At 38.4% G+C, this 20,604-nt stretch overlaps 1 protein-coding gene across 2 annotated transcripts in view; it reads left to right on the top strand.

Moving 5' to 3' along the window:
• The window catches only part of LOC149201549 (NPL4-like protein B), a 108,408-nt gene extending 88,096 nt beyond the window's left edge, over nt 1-20,312 (top strand). Inside the window, exon 2 of one of the 2 annotated variants that reach the window (XM_089402953.1) lies at nt 19,814-20,312. In XM_089402953.1, the coding sequence (XP_089259079.1) occupies nt 19,814-20,074 (261 nt within the window). In that variant the 3' untranslated portion in view covers nt 20,075-20,312. The remainder of the gene's footprint in view (nt 1-19,813) is intronic. The other variant, XM_089402954.1, reaches the window with a different exon arrangement.
• The last annotated feature ends 292 nt before the right edge of the window (nt 20,313-20,604 follow it).

The raw sequence follows: 20,604 nt of genomic DNA, 5'->3' as shown, positions 1-20,604 counted from the left end.
TTATAAGAGTTGGCTCCTCAGCTTCTAGGTCGACTTTATTTAGTGAAATTCGCCCACTCCTATATATATATATAAGGACCATCAGATAGAGCAACCTTCTTTAGATTAGGCTTTGAAAGAAATTGGGCTTGAGGGCATAATCATCCTTCTTGACTTCTTCATGATATTTAACACATGATCCTTCAGTTCTTACAAACCTTTCAGAGAGCTCGAATGTCATCACCTTCAAACCTCATAGACTTTACAAGTAGAGACATCTGTATGCTCATAAAAATAGATTTCAGAGAAGAGCCCAGACTATAGGACATAGGGCTATGATCTTCATCTTCTTAATTTTCGGATGTCTCCATTAGTGAATTTGAGCAGATCTCATCCACATATACAATCTCACTCTATAGAGAATAAGTGCCTCTTAAGTCCGCAAATCAGGTAGATTGGTTGTAGCTTGGATCAACATGAATTTCAGATTTTTCACTCATAAGAAATAGGGTTAAGGTCATATGTGAATTGCCATCACTGCCATGTACAGGTCATTGCTATCTCTGCTATGTCAAAGGTTCATGTCATATCACTAATATTATACGGACTATCATCAGAAATATCAACGTATATCCAAAGGTATTTCATATGCGAGCTATAAAGGAGTAAACTGCAAATGTGTCCCATGCAAGCCATGGAAATTGAATCACTGAGATATATAATATGTACAATCAAACCATAGAGATCATTTAGATGTCATGAGTCAAAAAGTTTCAACACAGAGATGGGCGATTAGACACAGAGCTCACATGAAGGAGCCATAGAGCTCGCACAACACATAATTTCAATTCTTTAGAGGCTTGCATATCCATAATGTTTATCAGGAGATTCTAATATCAAAATGCTTTGAAGAGAATATTTTCCATAGGAAGTTTGTACAAGAGCTACATAAATAGGCACAACATGAGCTCACACAATAGATCATAGAGATGTTTGCATAGCAAAGATAAATACCGCATATGAATTGTCATTGCATTAGGATTGATCACAAGGCTCGGATCCATATTATCATCAATATATTTGAAGAATGATAATCTTATAGAGTTTGGATGCCTTACCACAGCTCGGATGACTTACCACAACGCTGATGCTTACATAGTTTCCAAGATGACTTCAGTCTTCTTCTGATCATAAACAGTTAGATACAGAAAGAGAAAGCTCTTACTTTGCACAGAGTTCAACGAATCACAACACTTCGAATACTCATATACTTGGAACTTCTCATAGGAATTTAACATACTCAGAACTTCACATAGGAACTTAACATATTCAGAATTTCTCATATACACAAGAAAGATCCACAACTAGAGGTTGGATGTCACAAAACTCCCACTTCTTAGAAAAAATTCTGCTGACCTTGATTTATCTTTTTTAAACTATTGGCATTATGATACAGGTATTGTCCTTGATGGCAACTCACTCAGATGAAAGATCACAATATAGCAGGTGAACAACAAAGAATCACAAATCAGTCTTCACAGAATGAAGAAAGAGAGGTATGCGTAGGTTCACCATTGACCAAGCTGCTTATACATGCAGGTTCACTGTATACAAGTTGCGTATACGTACACATGCACTTTCACAGAAGGAAAAGCGCATATACCTCAGAAAACTAAGTTTTTGGTCCGAAGTATTTGGTCCATGGTATTTTGATCCATGGTATTGGTCCAAGGTATCTGGTCCGAGGTATTGACCCTAGGTATTTGGTCCAAGGTATTGGTCTTAAGTGGTTTTGGTCCATGGTATTGAGAAAGGCCTAAAACTATAAAAGGAGGAGAAGATCATTAGGCCAGGGTGTGCAAGTATTGAATATCTGATAAGTGTGAGATCTAGTATGCAGGTTATTGGGTTATGGTGCATTGCTGGATTTGAACCAAGGATGAACTTTAGCGGATGATGAGGGATTAGATCTAATGATGGATCGGGATCTTAAGGTGTAAAATGAACTATCATTATGTGTTTTTGCTCATGTATATTCTAGATCTGAATACTGACGCATATATTATTCTATAAATGATATGATCTGGGTATAACTGAAGTCTGGAATAGCTGCAGAATTATGAATTAATATTTGCAGATGTATACACTGGTTGGCTTTGAGAAAAGCGCGTATACACGCAGGTTCAACACATGAAAGTAGCGTATACCTTATAAAATATGTTTTAGTTGCTGCTGTTTGCTGTTGCAGAGTTCTGGGTTCTGGTTTGGGTTCTGGTTACTATATTCTAGTGACAGTATTTTGAATGATCAGATTGATGGGTTGTCAAAGTGATTGATTGATTCGGTTGTGGTTGGTTCAAAAAGTGATTGGTTGATGCAGATATATTTGATGATTGAATTACACTTATGATGTTGTTGATGGATCAAGTCTGAAAATTTATGAAACGTGGTCCCTAGAGGAAGAGAGAAGGCCGTAGCCTTCTGTAGGTCGGCGCCTACGTACCAGCAAACATATCAGCTAGTACAAGAGCTAAGGGGGTTGTAGCTCCCTTCCAGTAGTAGTTGGAAAACGAGAGAAGGTTGCAGCCTTCTGCAGCGAGAAGCCTGCGTACTCGTATAAGTCTGCACCAGTACAAAATTGTAAACATAATTTTCTTATTATGAAAAGAAGACAAAGACGATAGCAGCAGGTGGTTTTTACCCACATTGGGTTTCCACCTTATATCTTGGTGTTCTTGTGTGATGCTTATGCTTTATTCTGCTTTTACTGCACTGTCTAATTAATATCTGACATACTGATTAAAGTTCAATACATGATAAATTGGGTAAATCAAAAAGTTCTCTGCATATACGCTGGTTGCTTTAATAACAGTCGCGTGTACACGCTAGTTCACTTAGCTAAAGTAGCGTATACAAATCTGCCTATGGAAATGAAAAATTATTGAGTTACTAGTACTGATTCACCCCCCCTCTCAGTGTTATTTCCAACAATTGGTATTAGAGTAGGTCCTTCTGAAGAAGCTTGATCGCTTGAAGGAAGATCCATCATCATGAGTAATCAAGAAAGTGGGGGATCCATCAGACCGCCAATCTTTGATGGGAGCAACTTTGTTTATTGAAAGATAAGAACCACAACCTACCTTCGATCACTTGGAACAAATGTCTGGGAAATCGTGGAAGGAGGATATACATTTCCATTAGCAATTCCTACAGATATGGCAGGTAAAAAGCAATATGAAACCAATGCCAAGGCTGTAAATACATTATTGGGAAGTCTGTCACAATCAGAGTTTGTCAAAGTTATGCAGCTCAAATTAGCCAAAGAAATATGGGACAAAATCGTTCTAAGCTACGAAGGAGACTCTTAGGTAAAACGTGCTAAACTGCAAACTCTCAGAATTCAATATGAAACTCTTAAGATGCACAATGATGAAAGTATTGCTAGTTACTTCTTACGTATAGATGAGGTTGTTAATTGCATGAAAAACCTGGGTGATGAGATAAAGGAAGTTACTTTAGTTGAGAAAGTTTTAAGATCCTTGTCTGCTAAATTTGAATCAAAAGTATCTGCCATAGAAGAAAAACAGGATCTACAGACTATTACTATGACACAGCTTCACGGAATCTTAACTGCCTTTGAGATGAGAAAAGGAGGCCCATCAGATATGAGAGAAGCCGCATTTAAAGCTTCAGCAAAAAGAAAAGAAGAACTCAATGAATCAGGACATATTTCAGAAGAAGAAGATGTAAACTTTGTCAAGAAGCTTCAACGGGGCTTCGGAAGATTTAGAGGTAAACTACCTTTCAAATGTTTTGCCTGTGGTAGAGTCGGTCATTATGCTGCCAAATGTTCTCATAAAGATAAATATGATAAAGGGAAGGAATCTGTAAAATGGAATAGAAAACAAAGTGCAAGTAAAAAGAGCTACTATACTCATGAAGATAGCGATTGATTATCAAATAGTGATGAAGATGAAAATAGTAATGACTATAAACTTCTAATGGCTTATGAAGATGATAAATTTTTGGATGCTTTAGAAGAAGATGAACTTCATGAAGAAATTTCTAAACTCAAAATCTATTTAGAAGAAAAAAATATGATTATAGACACCTTGACATATCAATTTGCTGAAAGAGAAAAACACAATGAAAAACTAGAATGTGAAATTGTGAGTCTAAGAAAGAATCTTGAGAAAACAAAATCTCTCAATCTTAGATTTGCTAAAGGATCAGAAACCTTAAAATAAATTATCAAAGTGCAGCGTTCTCCTCTGATAAAGACAGGTCTTGTATATACTTAAGAAGCACTTCAATCACAGAAGCCGTCAACCTCCACTAAAAGCTATCTTGATGCAGCAAAGAACAGTGAACAATATGACAATCATCAGCAAAGGCATAAGGTAGATCACTAGGTAAATCAGGCTCAGTTTGCTCCAAGGATAAACAGAGGTCACAACCAAACTCAGGTAAATCATACTCAATTTGTTTCAAAAATGAATAGAAACTACAATCACCGGATCAATCGATTCGATAATCGCAGGAACTTCTTCAATGGTCAATGTTTCTCATGTCATAATTTTGGACACAAAGCTGCTCAATGTGTTGCTTACAAAACCCTCATGACTAGAGAAGCACGAAATAAAAGGAATGTAACAAGGATCAAGAAAAGTTCCTATAATCACTTTTTTCTTCTTGAAAATGAAAGAGAATGCTCAATCTGTAACAACTTTGGCCATGAAGAATCTGAATGCAGGAGTAAATTTTGGCAAATGTCTCAAAAGGAGCAAACTCCATTAAATCCCAAAATATGGAGAAAGAAAGAACCACAAACAGAAAGATTTGGTATAGCGTTGTATGCAGAAGGACAAGAAAACCAGTGGTACATTGATAGTGGATGCTCAAAACACATGACAGGTAACAAAGAAAAACTACACTCATATAATGCCTTAGAAAAGGAAAATAATGTCTCATTTGGAAACGACACTCCTGCTGTCATAAAAGGTAAAGGCTCTGTTTTCTTGAAAGAAAAAGTTAAAGCTGGGAATGTTATGTATGTTGATGGTTTAAAGCATAACCTGTTGAGTGTGAGTCAAATGTGTGATCAAGGAAATGAAGTGGTGTTTCGATCAAATGGATGTGTTGTTCGTGAGCTTGATACAGGAGAAACCGTGATCAAAGGTACAAGAACTCCAAACAACCTATACATACTCAAGGGAGGACAACAACAGTGCTATCTAAGCAAAAATGATGAAAACTGGCTATGGCACAGAAGATTGGGACATTTAAGCTTTTCTCAAATAAGAAAAGCATGCAGATTCCACGCTGTTCGCGATCTTTCAGATATCAGCATTCCTAAAAATACTATATGCAAATCATGTCAATTCGGTAAGCAAACCAGATCTCACTTCGTCGAAAAGGAAGGGTCAGCTAGTAAGCCTCTTGAACTTGTTCATACTGATTTATGTGGACCAATGTTGCATTAATCGTTATCGAGATATTATCGGCGAGGGGAAAAAACAGAAAAAATCGTAAAAATCGGTAAAAATCGGGAAAAAAATCGTAATATACAAAAATATTCATCTTTTTTCAATTTTTTTAATATCTAAAGCATCTACAACATAAAATAAATACATTGACACATAAATATGATAAAAGAACTAATATATAAGATGTGTAATATCATTTCTAGTGTTACATCACAGTGTCACACATAACAGTGAATCATGTCATGAATAGTAAGTCCTGACTCCTAAGTCCCAAGTCAGCCTCAAAATATCAACAAAAAATATAATAATGTATCTCATATTACGAGTCATAATGTCATACACTGAAATGAATAACTAAAGTCTAATACTACTGATTTCCTTTGCCCTTCTAGATGTAGATGTTGGTGGAGTTGGCAGTGGACTTTGCTGTGCTCTAGAAGCTGAAGAACTAGGAGCTACAGGAGGTAGACCACGTCATCTACTGGTGATAGGGGTAGCTTGGGTAGGTTGTGTCACCTCCTCCTCATTAAAAATAAAATAAAATAAAATAATAATATATATATATATATATATTGATTGTTTTGTTTTCCTGCGATTTTTTCAATAAGTCGTCGAAAAAAATTGTTGTATTTATCGGGCGATAATATCGCCAGTTTTAAAAAACCGCGATTTTACGATAAAATCGTGAGTAGTTCAACACTGATGTGGACCATCAAGGAAAAAGTCTCCTCGTGGAGAAGAATACTTTATATTATTCATTGATGATTTTTCCAGAATGTGTTGGATAGGTCTTCTAAAGCATAAAGATGAAGCATTTGAAAAGTTCAAAGGCTTCAAAGCTTTGGTTGAAAATGAATCAGATCGCAAAATCAAATGCCTCAGATCTGATCGAGGAGGGGAATTTACCTCGGATGAATTCTTTGACTTTTGTGAACAACATGGAATAAAAAGGCAGTTCTCCACCGCAAAGACTCTTCAGCAAAATGGAGTGGTATAAAGGATGAACAGAATTGTTCAACAAATGGCTCGAGCTATGCTAGATGAATATGGAACTCCTGCAACCTTCTGGGGTGAAGCTGCATTTGCCGTCGTCACTATTCTCAACCAAGAAAATGTTCGGGTAAACAACACTCAAACTCCACATGAACTTTGCTCTGGTAAGACTCCTACTGTAAAATACTTCAAAGTTTTTGGAAGCAAATGTTACATCAAAAGCACTGATGAAAAACTTGGTAAGTTTGAACCCAAAGTAGATGAAGGTATTCTTCTTGGCTACTCTTCCCGAAGTAAAGGATATAAATGTTATAATAAAAGACTTGGGAAAATTATTGAAAGTATTGATGTTGTGGTTGATGAAGCATGCAAAAATCCAAAACAGATAAAAACCGAAGATTATGACAATGAAGAAGATGAGGATCATTTTCCCACATCAAATCACACTGATTCTGAAGAAGAAACCAATGAAACACCAGAAGAAGAGATAACGGTAGAAGAAAAGACTCCATCCAGGTATGTTCAGAAAAAATCATCCAGAAACTCAAATTTTAGGGGAAAAGGGGCAGGTGTGCATACAAGAAGAACTATTATAAAATCCTCAAGCTGTCTAGCATTATTATCTTCCACCGAACCTCAAAATGTAAATGAAGCATGCAAAGATGAATGTTGGGTCAAGGCCATGAATGAAGAACTTGAGCAAATTGAAAAGAATAATACTTGGGAATTAGTTCCTAGACCTCATGATAAAAATATCATAGGAACTAAATGGATATTCAAAAACAAGCTGAACGAAAATGGATAAGTTATTAGAAACAAGGCTAGACTTGTTTGTAAAGGATATGCTCAACAAGAAGGTATAGATTTTGAAGAAACTTTTGCACCTGTTGCTAGACTTGAAGCCATAAGAATGTTTCTTGCTCTTTCTAGTTTTCAGAAATTCAAAGTATACCAAATGGATGTAAAATCTGCCTTTCTTAATGGAGACTTAGAAGAAGAAATCTATATTGAGCAACCAGAAGGATTCATTCTTGGAAATGATGCAAAACTTGTATGCAAACTCAGAAAGGCTCTCGATGGTTTAAAACAAGCTCTAAGGGCCTGGTATTACCGTCTTGACAAATATCTCCACCAACAGGGTTTTTCAAAGGGATCAGCAGATAGCAATCTATATACAAAAATTGACACTGATAAATTGCTAATAATTGTTGTTTATGTTGATGATATCATATTTGGTAGCAATGAAGAATCCATGAGTCAGAATTTTGCTTCAGTAATGCAACAAGAATTTGAAATGTCCTTGCTTGGTGAGCTTACCTATTTTCTTGGTCTACAAGTTCAACAAAATAAAGATGGTATTTTTCTTTCACAAACCAAATATCTCAAACAGATCTTGAAAAAGTACGGCATGGAAGATTCTAAACCAGTATGTACCCCAATGGTAATAGGATGCAGTCTCAGCTCAAATGATGAATCAGTAGCAGTACATCAACCAACTTACAGATCCATGATTGGCAGTCTGCTTTATCTAACAGGTACCCAACCTGACATCATGCATGCAGTAGGAATAGTTGGAAGATTCCAAGCAAATCCAAAGGAATCACACCTTCAGGCAGTCAAAAAGATTTTCAAATATCTTCAAGGAACACAGAACTTTGGTTTATGGTACAGATCTTACACTTCATGCATATACAGAAGCAGATTGGGCAGGAAGTGTTGATGACAGAAAAAGCATTAGTGGTGGTGCATTCTATATGGGTGCGAGGTTAGTGCCTTGGTTCAACAATAAACAAAGTTCAATTGCATTATCTACAGCTGAAGCAAAATACGTGGCTACTACATCTTGCTGCACACAACTACTTTGGATGATGCAAACCTTGCAAGACATTTAGATCACATGTACTCCACCCATCTCCATTTTATGTGATAATACAAGTTCCATCAGTATTTCAAAGAATCCAGTCATGCACTCCAAGACCAAGCACATACCTATCAAATATCATTTTCTACGTGAACAAGTGCCTGAACAAAATGTCAAATTGGAGTATGTTCCCTCCAAAGAACAGGTTGCTGATATATTCCCTAAACCACTGCCTAGAGAGACATTTGAATATCTCAGACAAAAGCTGGGAGTAGTTGCTGCATCATCCTGCTGTTAAATCCTATTTTTTAGAGAAAGGTTGTTATACGCAAGTTTCATGAAGCAAAGTCGCGTACATACACGAGTTTCTGTGGGCACAGTCGCGTATATGTTGATTTGAAGAAAAGCAGTGGGCCAGACTCAGGAAAAAGGAGTCTGCTATGGTTCTGTCAATTATCTGCTCTGTTTGATGATGGTTACAATCTGCTGATAACATGTGGAAATATATTGGTCCTCATAAAGTTGTTGATAACTTGATGTATATCTGATTGATGATGATGTTTTGATATCTCTTCTGACATATGCAATGATCAGATCTGATAGTGAACAGGTGGAACAGGTTCAGGGGGAGAACATGGTATGCTTCTAATAAAGCATTGTTGGCATTATGTCTAGAAGTCTTCAATACCTAATCAATGATGATGAGTTCTTGCTGTATGATGATAGGTTGATACTCACATATGTTGATTATCATGGTTGATGATATGGGATGTTCCCTAGTGATGATATAATAAAGGTTCTTGTGGAAAGATCATGCAGTTCTTGATAATGATGTCTATGGTGTTTTCACATACATATGATATGATGTGCATGATTTTGTGCTACCGCTTGGAGATATGACATATGCTTAGTTGATTCATGGAAGGTTATGATAAGGGAATGTAGCAAGTTGATCTTGATGAGATCAAGAGGATGAGTTGATATATGCCGACATACTTTGACACAGGTTGATGATATTTATGGACATATACAGGTTGCTGGTTTGGATGCTGTTGACAAATGCTGCTGATGGTGCAGATCATATGATAGTTGCTGATGACTATCATGGTCTTGTTTAAGATATTTGGTCTCTATTACATATATCATGTATATCATTTAATGTAAAGGTCATGAAAAGACCTAATTTGTAACCCCACTATGCATGGGATGGATGATGTAATGTTTCTTGTTTTTGTCATGTATAAACAATTGGTATATCCCCACTTGGTTGGGTGGATGAGTCAAATTTGGTATATCCCCACTTGGTTGGGAGATGGATGTATGTATGAGTCATTGGTGATGTATGTATAGAGTCATGTTTTAGAACATCTTTTTGCAGACTTTGCTTGTGCTCAGGGGGAGCATGGATTCGTTCATGGGAGCTCAATCAACACACTTCAGCATATCAGAGAATTCAGCATGTACTCAGGGGGAGCATGACCCTTTGCCCTTGATGTCAAAGGGGGAGAGAAGTGACTTGGTGTGGTTGTTGCCATCAAGTCCAAAGGGGGAGATTGTTGGCATTATGATACATGTATTGTCCTTGATGGCAACTCACTTAGATGAAAGATCACAGTATAGCAGGTGAACAACAAAGAATTACAGATCAGTCTTCACAGAATGAAGAAAGAGAGGTATACGTAGGTTCACCATTGACCAAGCTGCGTATACATGCAGGTTCACTGTATACAAGTCGCGTATACGTACACATGCACTTTCACAGAAGGAAAAGCGCGTATACCTTGGAAAACTAAGTTTTTGGTCCGAAGTATTTGGTCCATGGTATTTTGATCCATGGTATTGGTCCAAGGTATCTGGTCCGAGGTATTGACCCTAGGTATTTGGTCCAAGGTATTGGTCCTAAGTGGTTTTGGTCCATGGTATTGAGAAAGGCCTAAAACTATAAAAGGAGGAGAAGATCATTAGGCTAGGGTGTGCAAGTATTGAATATTTGATGAAGTGTGAGATCTAGTATGCATGTTATTGGGTTATGGTGCATTGCTGGATCTGAACCAAGGATGAACCTTAGCGGATGATGAGGGATTAGATCTAATGATGGATCGAGATCTTAAGGCGTAAAATGAACTATCATTATGTGTTTTTGCTCATGTATATTCTAGATCTGAATACTGGCGCATATATTATTCTATAAATGATATGATCTGGGTATAACTGAAGTCTGGAATAGTTGCAGAATTATGAATTAATATTTGCAGATGTATACGCTGGTTGGCTTTGAGAAAAGCGCGTATACACGCAGGTTCGACACATGAAAGTAGCATATACCTTATAAAATATGTTTTAGTTGCTGCTGTTTGTTGTTGCAGAGTTCTGGGTTCTGGTTTGGGTTCTGGTTACTGTATTCTGGTGATAGTATTCTGAATGATCAGATTGATGGGTTGTCAAAGTGATTGATTGATTTGGTTGTGGTTGGTTCAAAAAGTGATTGGTTGATGCAGATATATTTGATGATTGAATTACACTTATGATGTTGTTGATGGATCCAGTCTGAAAATTTATGAAACGTGGTCCCTGGAGGAAGAGAGAAGGTCGTAGCCTTCTGTAGGTCGACGCCTACGTACCAGCAAACATATCGGCTAGTACAAGAGCTAAGGGGGTTGTAGCTCCCTTCCAGTAGTAGCTAGAAAACGAGAGAAGGTTGCAGCCTTCTGCAGGTAGAAGCCTGCATACTGGTATAAGTCTGCACCAGTACAAAATTGTAAACATAATTTTCTTATTATTAAAAGAAGACAGAGACGACAACAGTAGGTGGTTTTTACCCACATTGGGTTTCCACCTTATATCTTGGTGTTCATGTGTGATGCTTATGCTTTATTCTGCTTTTACTGCACTATCTAATTAATATCTGACATACTGATTAAAGTTCAATACATGATAAATTGGGTAAATCAAAAAGTTCTCTGCATATACGCTGGTTGCTTTAATAACAGTTGCGTGTACACGCTGGTTCACTTAGCTAAAGTAGCGTATACAAATCTGTCTATGGAAATGAAAAATTATTGAGTTACTAACACTGATTCACCCCCCCTCTCAGTATTATTTCCAACATAAACTGCTCTTCAACCTCGCTCTAATTCCATGTTGATTTTTCTAGGGCACACACTAGAAACAAGTTTTCCTTTGTATGATACCTACTTCTAATGATTCAAATTTGCATTAATTCCACATAATATCATTAAGGAGTTACACAAAAGAAAATTCAAAAGTAAAGAATGAAAGAGCAGTAAATATAATCATGAGACAATAAGACAAGAGAAACAGAAAATTTAGGCCGAGGCTAGGGCAAAACACACAAGGGGAAAACCATTAAATCTTTTCTTATGCAAGAGAGAGAGAGTTCCAAATTCATCAATACATCAGAAATAATCATAGCAAATATAATAGTCAAACTAGTAACCAAGAGCATGATCAAGTGCCATGCCAAAAACCAACTTCCTAAAATTTCAGCCATCCCTAGAATTTCAGCATTCTTCTGAAATTTCGGCCACCCTCGTGTAATTTCGCTGAATCAAAGATGTATGAGACAAAATGGATGTGTCCAAATGAAGAGAAATGATCTCCTTTATATAGCCTCCAATTGGGGGTCGAATGGGTGTCTCTAAGGGGCCCAACCGACCTAAAGCATCATGAGGCTGACTTGAAATAAATTTGGAGGCAAATTTAAAAATTTAAATTTCCCATTTCTTTTCCAAGATGAAAATATCGACCATTGCTACCATATTTTTCAACACTAGAACTTTTGTTTGGTCGAACCATGGTCAATCCCTTTGGGTTCATCTTTGGCTCCTTTTGTCCTAGATAGGATTGGAGGGCCTTGGATGGCTTACTTGAGGACTCATGGTTCTAGGGGAGCCTACTTTTGTACGGGTGATATCGGTGTATGGCCTAGTTTGACCCGTGTCAAGGGGTAACTATGTCTTACTAGATGGTTGTGCATCTATTGAGTTTGTATGGGGCCTTGGTGTTGGTGTAGTATCCCTCAGATAGTTCTTATACATGGTAATCTCACATATACAACTTTCCATGCTTCTCGAGGCAGTACACATTTTCCAATGCATGTTGTCCTGAAAGTCAAAAAGTCAACTTGGCCTCATTTTGTTAAGCTTGATAAGAGGGTGACATGCCACTTAGAATTTCTTTCAACCTGTGAAAGCAATGGCGAGTTACAATTGGTCAAAGTTGGTCAATAGGTACAAGTTTCGAGGTCACAAAACAGGGGCAAATCTTAACAAATTCGACATGCAATACGTCAAAATTGGTTTATAGAAGAGGAGGAATAAAACGCATGTCTCAGTTTCTCCACATTCTCAAGGGCATTAGAGATCCACCAGGTGGGTGCAATGACGTGGCAGAGGCAATGATGATATGACAACATAGGGCATAATTTGGTCAAATGAAGCAAGACTTAGATGAAATCAAGCCGAGTTACAACAAACTGAGGACTCAGGAGGTAGAATTAGCAAATTCATCAAGGCATTGGAGATCTCAAGCAAGGGTGTTGAAGTTGATTTACTACTAGCCTTTTAAGTCAAAAAGTAGTTTTCAAAGCTTCAAACACTCATAATGGACAGTCAATGTAATGTTGGGGTATCATTGGATCATTCTCCAACTTCCAGACCATAAACAAAGGGAAAGTTGGACCTCCAAAGGAATTCTTGAGTCAATTCGGCCCCTTAGTGGGCAAAATCATGAATACGTTGTAATATTTTAATAAAAATTATCCGACATGTGGATGACTAGTAAAAGTTTTTTTCTATAGGAGTCCAACTAGCCGTTATCTATTTGTTACAAACGTTTTATAAATAGCTAATCTTTCCTCTAGAGTTGTTGTTGTCTTGTGAGATCAGTGCCATTAGTAAAAGAACTCATTTGCAAACTTGTGTAATCATTTTTTTTTTACAATTGTGGGTTCACTCCATATCTCTTTTTTTCTTGGTTATTTGTTGTAATCTTTTTAATCGAAGTTATTTTCATTTAGTAAGATCACATAGAAGCTAGGAGATCGAGCCACTAGGAGGCTACATAGCCACATGGAGGGGGGCAAACTAGGGAGAAATCCCGCTTTGTTCTTTTGTTGCAGGTGGGTCATTCCAACAAGGGTTGAACCATTCTAGCAAAGTACCTTAAGTCAGAAGTGGGTGCGGTTTCTCTTGCAGACCAATCTTATTTCTCTGATTAATTGCAAGATCAACATGGTGAGGAGTGTGTTTCACAACCCATCTCTTCATGTAAAGTTATTTTGGTACAAGTTAAAAATTAGCACCAACTATTTTGTTTTAAAAACTCAGACTTTTGTTTTTGTTTTAGTTTAGGAAATTTACTTGCTGATTTTTTAAAGTTATATCGCAAACAACAAGCTTATTCACTTTGGAATTTTGAAAAGAAAGCTAAATCTAACCAAGTTTTGATACATTGAGTTGGAATCATTTTGGATATCTTTACCGTCGTGTATCAAGTGATTTCATTATAGATGTGCATTATAATGGCTGTTAATGAAGAAATATGCAACATACCAAGTAAGTAATGCATTTGAAACCTCACATTTAGACTAGTATGAATTTATATTGCAGATTTACCGATTTAGAGTAAAAAATACAATTGTTTCCAATGTTGTTAAAGTAAATTCAATTCTGGAAAGTTTTTGGGCATAGTACCCAGTGGGAATTGATCCCAAGAATAGAGAAATACAATTACCAATGTGTTGAAAATTGATTTTTAGTAATGTTTATAAGCTTGGAAGTGGTCTTTTAAGATCAAACACATACCTTCCAGCTTCCCCACCTCTAGATCAGTGATTTATGAGTGGTCTGACACTCATTGGGTGGTTTGTTTGAGTGAAACTGGTTGCTATCCCTGCAATTTACCGCAGATTTTACTGTCTATTTGATAGGACAGCAAACAAATTCAATTTTTAACCCCTCTAACCAATAACCCAAACTGAAAAATAACTTTATGATTGGTTTGTATATTTTTCGATGTCAATTGAGTACTCACTATATATCTAATGTCATTTGGTGTAATGTTTTGTTGTTTTTAGTTTTCTGTTGTATATTTACATACATAAATGATAAATCAGCAAAGATAGATTTGAATTGACTTTTCCATCTCACTTTTTGACCCCATTTTAGGTACTAGTATTACTAGGGTGGGTAGAGGTATTCAATGGGAATCCTTCCTTGATCCTTTAAGAGGAAGTTGGGCCTAAAGAGTGGGGGTTTGGGCAGAGGTGACAAAAGGCCCTTACACAGTGTGCGGATCCTAGCAAGTTGCACAGATCTTTGCAATCCTGCTAAGCAGATGAGTAACAAGCCCTTACACATGAATGTGGCTTGTTGAAATTTGGTAGCTTGGAAGGTATTTTCGAATGTAAAAGCCCTGGGGGCTTTGTGGGTGAGGTACCCAAAGTTTGGGGTTCTAATCCAAAGTGGGTTGGCTTGGAACCTAAGGAAATGAATTTTATATTCTAATTTAATGTTGAGTGGTGAAGTGGGGTCTCTTGAAGGACAAAGAGGGTTCCCAAGACACTTCAAGGAAAAGTATAATTATAGGCCAAAGGAGAGGCTAGAAGACAAGAAGGAGAAGGGGCATTCTTCTCGTGAGTAGGTTAAAAGGACTTAACCTAGGTAGCTCTAAAGGTGTCGCAGTAAGCTAGAGAGAGGCCGAATGAAGGAAGAAAGCCGCAGTCTAGCAAGGAGAAAGGAGGCCAAGGAGGACATTCAAGTTTATGTGGTAGAAAAGACAAGGTCGAGGGTGAGATAGGCTGGTCGCAGAGCTGAAGAGGGCTGGCCGACCCCTAGATATGTGGTAGCAGAAGACAAGAACAGGCTGCAAGCTTGTTAGAGCATCCACAACTTGTTATAGAAGGCCACAAAGCTTGTAGACCTACTTGTTGCCCAAGGGGAGGCTTCGTTAGGCAGTCACATGCCTAGAAGAAGGCACTAAGTTTACTGATCAAGGTGTTGCCTCAGCAAGGAGGCTGAGGACAACAAGGAAGATCTGGGGCTAAGATCATAGGCTATTAAAGGAGACTGGTTTAGGGTTGTTGTAGCAGCCTACGAAGTAGCAGAAGAAGTTTGTTGGTGAGAACAAGTAGGATGGGGCTTTAATAGGGCTACAAAAGAGAGGCTGCGACCAGGTAGAAGAGGTCGCAGTTTGAAGGATGTTGACTGTAGCCTAGACTGAGGTTTGTTAGGGTTCGTCGCAGGCTAAGCAGAAGTTGGAACAAACTGGCCAAGGGACAATAGGGGACCTAGGGATAAAGGAGTAGGCCCAGGTATGCAATTTAATATTTTGGTGATTTAATATGCGTTGGTAAAAGCCTTAGTTGTTACAACTATATTATTTAGATAACTGTAAGTGTAGTTGTATTTTGAGCAGAAGAGGACCGAAGGGAATTGGCCTTTGCCTTGGGTGTGTTTATTTGAGGAACAAACTTTTATATTTGGCATTGTTTGGGGATTCTAAAGGGCCATGATCCCTGGTACAGGAGCCCTCTGGTTTTCTTGTTAATGAACAAATAAGGAACATGTTTGGGCAATAAATATTGTGTACTGTATTGATCTGATTGCTATTATATTTCCACTGTGCAAAGTTTTTTGAAGTTAGGCACTACTAGTGTGTTTATGTTCCTAGCTAAGGCATATACCAAACCTAGAGCATATGGAGATTCTGACATGGTATCAAAGCTACTTTGAAGGGAAGCTAGATTAGAGTGTGCACAAGTGTCAGCTCTAGGAGGGAGCTGTGAGACTATTGCAGGAAGCAATAGTGTTGCCAAATGAATTGGCTAGACATGGGGCTGAAGGTTTAAATAAGGAGCTATGGATATGTTGGACAACTTGGGGTTCAACAAATAACAAGTTGGAGATGTAGCCTTGACTGGTTTGGTGATGAGATAGGGTGGGAGTTCTGGTGGATTGGTTGAAAACTTGGTGCACAACTGTATGTTGAGTGGAAGATTGCCAACACTGTTGATAGAATTTCGTTGACTTGTCAAAGTAAGTTGAGACAACTCAGGTGCCTTGTTAAGGATTACTTTGGCATGGACGAGGTAGCTTCGTGTGGATGGCAGGTTGATTATGAGATAGTATCTTCACTGGGTTGCAGAGTTGCACATCCAGCAGTGGAGCCATGTGCATATGTGCTGTTTGACCTAGGAGGATGAGGACACTTGTAGAGTTGAGTTGCGGTGGTTTAGAGTGGACTAGGCCAAGTGTTCAACCACAACTTAGGACTGAACTTGGAAGGACACAAGTTCAGTTGCAACACTTTCTGGGAGGGAAACAGAGTGATCCAAGAGGGGGTTGTGTAGGCTCATAAGGAGTCTAGCTTTAGAGAAAGATTGTGGGCTCAAAGGGAGAGTTAGCCGGCTAGTGGAAGTCTAACCTTCAAGTACAAGCGAGAAAGTGGAGTCTTCCAGACCATGCAAGGAAACTTAGGAAAGTCATGGTGTGTGCAAGGAAAGCCTTAGGCCATGCAAGGAAGTCATGTTGTATGCAAGAAAACGTCATGGTACATGCAAGGAAGCCATGCACCATGCAAGGAAAGTCATGATCATGCAAGGAAAAGTCATGACACATGCAAGAAAGTCATGGTCATGCAAGGAAAAGTACTGGACCTGAAGATTTCTAGGAACAAGGGAGGTCATGGTTTGGATGACCATGCAGGATGCTTTCAAGTGGGAGGCTTCTAGGAACATGGTGTCTTTGAAGATTTAGGTCTTTCAGAAGGATGTGGTTGCGGATCAGTTTCAGAGGCAGGGCCACTTCTAGGTGATGGTGGAAATACCTTCCTCACTCAGTGGGAGTGTTGAAATTTGGTAGCTTGGAAGGTATTTCCGAGTGGAAAAGCCTTGGGGACTTTTTTGGTGAGGCACCCAAAGTGGGTGGGCTTGGAACCAAGGAAATGAATTTTATATTCTAATGTAATGTTGAGTGGTGAAGTGGGGTCTCTTGAAGGACAAAGAGGGCTCCCAAGAAACTTAAAGGAAAAGTATAAGTATAGGCCAAAGGAGACACTAGAAGAGAAGAAGGAGAAGGGACATTCTTCTTGTGAGGAGGCTAAAAGGACTTAGCCTAGGCAGCCCTAGAGGAGCTTCAGCAAGCTAGAGAGAGGCCGAATAAAGGAAGAAAACCGTCTAGCAAGAAGAAAGGAGACCGAGGAGGACATTCAAGTTTCTGTGGTAGAAGAGACAAGGTTGAGGGTGAGATAGGCTGGCCGTAGAGCTGAAGAGGGCTGGCCGAGCCCTATATCTCTAGTAGCAGAAGATAAGGATAGGCCACAGGCCTGTTAGGGCATACACAGCTTGTTATAGAAGGCCACAAAGCTTGTAGACCTACTCGCTGCCCAAGGGGAAGTTTGTTTAGGCAGCCACAGGCCTAGAAGCAGGGCCGCAGGAATAAACAAAAAGGCCGAGTTCTGTGGTTGTAAAAGAGACTGGTTAGAGCCTGGTTGGAGAGTTAGATAGAAGGCCAAGCCCTAGTTTGAGGGCTGACTGATCAAGGTGCTGCCTCAGCAAGGAGGTCGAGGACAGCAAGGAAGATCTTGGACTAAGAAGATGTGACTGTAGGCCATTAAAGGAGGCTGGTTTAGGGATACTGTAGCAGCCCACAAGGTAGCAGAAGTCTGCTGGTGAGAACCCTGGATGAGGCCTGAAGAGGGCTGCAAAAGAGAGGCCGCAGCCAGGTAAAAGGGGCTTCAGTTCGAAGGACATTGACTGCAGCCTAGACTGAAGTCTGTTAGGGCTGGCCGCAGGCTGAGCAGAAGCTGGAACAGGCTGGCCAAGGGACAGCAGGGGACCTAGTGCTAAAGGAGCAGGCCCAGGTATGCAGTTTAGTGTTTTGGTGATTTAATATGGGCTGGTAAAAGCCCTAGTTGTTACAGCTGTATAATTTAGATAGCTGTAGCTGTATTTGTATTTTCAGCAGAAGAGGACCTATAAGGGAATTGGCCTCAGCCCTGGGTATTTAGTCAAAGGACAAACTTGTATATTTGGCATTGTATTGGGCCAGATCCCTGGTACAGGAGCCCTCTGGTTTTCTTGTTAATGAACAAATAAGGAACATGTTTGGGCAATAAATATTGTGTACTGTATTGATCTGATTGCTGTTATATTTCCACTGTGCAAAGTTGTTTGAAGTTGGGCACTACTTGTATATTTATGTTCCTAGCTAAGGCATAGATCAGACCTAGAGTGCATGGAAATTATAACATGACTTTTTTACATTGTTGAAAATTGAAATATAATATTCATGACTAAAACATTAACAAAAAATGATAAGCTCATCAATAAAACAGCTTATATACACGTTAGTGTGCATGCATAATAAATATGTGTTTAAGTTCACAACAAACTGTTATAGGAATCTGCCTCGTTCATGTGCATAAGGTTGGTTCCCTTTTGGAATAAGGACTAATCACCAATTATAAACATTATATAACTAGATAGATAGACATTGGGTTAATTGGGGTTATCTTGGGTGGTTGGGCAGAATGGTTGTTATCTCCCCCATCCAGGTTCAATTCCCTGTGAGTGACACGATGATAAGAAATATTGTTGTAGTGACCCTAACTCTCGCCTTCGGGTTGAGAGAGGATGATTTCCCTTGAAAAAAATATAGATTGACATTGGAAATGCATCTTATTTTACATTACTGCACAAAAAATACATCAAGGCATACATATTACTAATTATTAATGAACCAGGCTGGGACTATACAGAATGCCCCTCACAACATAGGCAAGCAGTGTCAGAGTATCTGCCCTATCCCTAGTCTCAAGAGAATCTATGTCCTGCAGAAAATGCCAATCCTGCTGTCCATCCCTTTGACATCTCCTTTTTGGATTTTTTTTTTCTCTTTGACCAAATGTTGCTCCATGTTCCTGTCATGTTTTCTGATTACTCACACTAAGTTCAGTAGTGAGGGGAGTGCCTCAGATATGCCCTTGTAATCAAGTAGCTTCTAGTAGATATCATGATGCTTCCAAAGCCAAAAATATACAATTAGGAGCCCAAAAGACACCCTTGCTTAATAGATGTTTGGAGCAGAATGACCTTTCACAAGTTCTTATCAACACGAACTCTTGTTGAGAACCTTCTCCGTCTTTGCTCCTACGGTGTGGAATGTAGACTCCTTTTGCTGCTCTGTATTTCTGTTGTCTAAAAAACGCCGTTAACATTTTCGTGAATATTTTTGTGCTTTCATATAGTTTTCCATTTTGACCTAATCAGCTAGCCATTTTTTGCATGTTTTTCTTTATTTAAAACATGTATAATTCATTAAGAGTAGTGATTTGATAATTTCTGTAACATTTTAGACATGTACGGTATGCATGCTTATAGGTTGCTTTACAATGCTTTTTGTTGCTTATTGTTCTTGGTGTGATCTAATGTTAGTCATTTCATGTGTATCACTTGTGTTTCTATCTTATGCAGGGTCCCCTGTCATCAACATTTCCCATTGAGAACAGAGATACTCCTGTTACCCTAAGGGCATTAAAGAATCACCTTGACAAGACAAAGAATTTTTCCTATGTGAAACGTATATCTGATTTTCACTTATTGCTTCTTCTGGCAAAATATCTTGATGTTAACGCAGAAGTTCCTCAGTTAGCAGCATGTGTGCAAGCACAAGCATCTATACCAGAAGGATATCAAATCATCATAGACTCTTTAGCCAGTAGCTCTGGCGATTGAAGCTTGTGTAGTTAAAAAAGTGGTTACATTTTTAATCTAGTATTCTGTTAGATCGTAACATTTCATTGAATTTGTAGTGTTCAAGTTATGATGATTATATTGTAATTTCATTTCAGTTTTGCATTCATTATAGATGTTATCTATTTATTGGATGCTTATCAAAACAGTTATGATTCATGAATGATGAATTTGCTGCAAGAAGAATAGTTCTAGTTGAGTAAGAATTATATTATATACATGTTATGTGCATCCAAGAAGCGTGGCTAGAGAAATATTGTATTAGAAGTGAAATGCAATTTTTGTGAAATGTCTTTTTTATAAGGCTTTACAAACACGTGATCTTCATAATTCCCTCTATATGTTATCTGTGACAGAATGCAATGCTCTGAATAGATGGTTGAGAAGAAATATTGTACATACTATGTGGCACTACAGCTGGACAATAATTTACTACAATATATAGGAGTCACAGGTTCAACTGTTGTTAGCTAGGATGTGGTAGTTGTCGTATGGAAGCTGGGACTTTCCCA

The sequence above is a fragment of the Pinus tabuliformis genome, chromosome 2_1 (genome assembly GCF_031772625.1).
Source record: "Pinus tabuliformis cultivar Carrire ecotype Pingquan chromosome 2_1, CPIR1, whole genome shotgun sequence".
In the NCBI taxonomy this organism is placed as follows: Eukaryota; Viridiplantae; Streptophyta; class Pinopsida; order Pinales; family Pinaceae; genus Pinus; species Pinus tabuliformis.
Note: the sequence above shows the minus strand (reverse complement) of the source record. Positions and strands in the feature narration are given on the sequence as shown.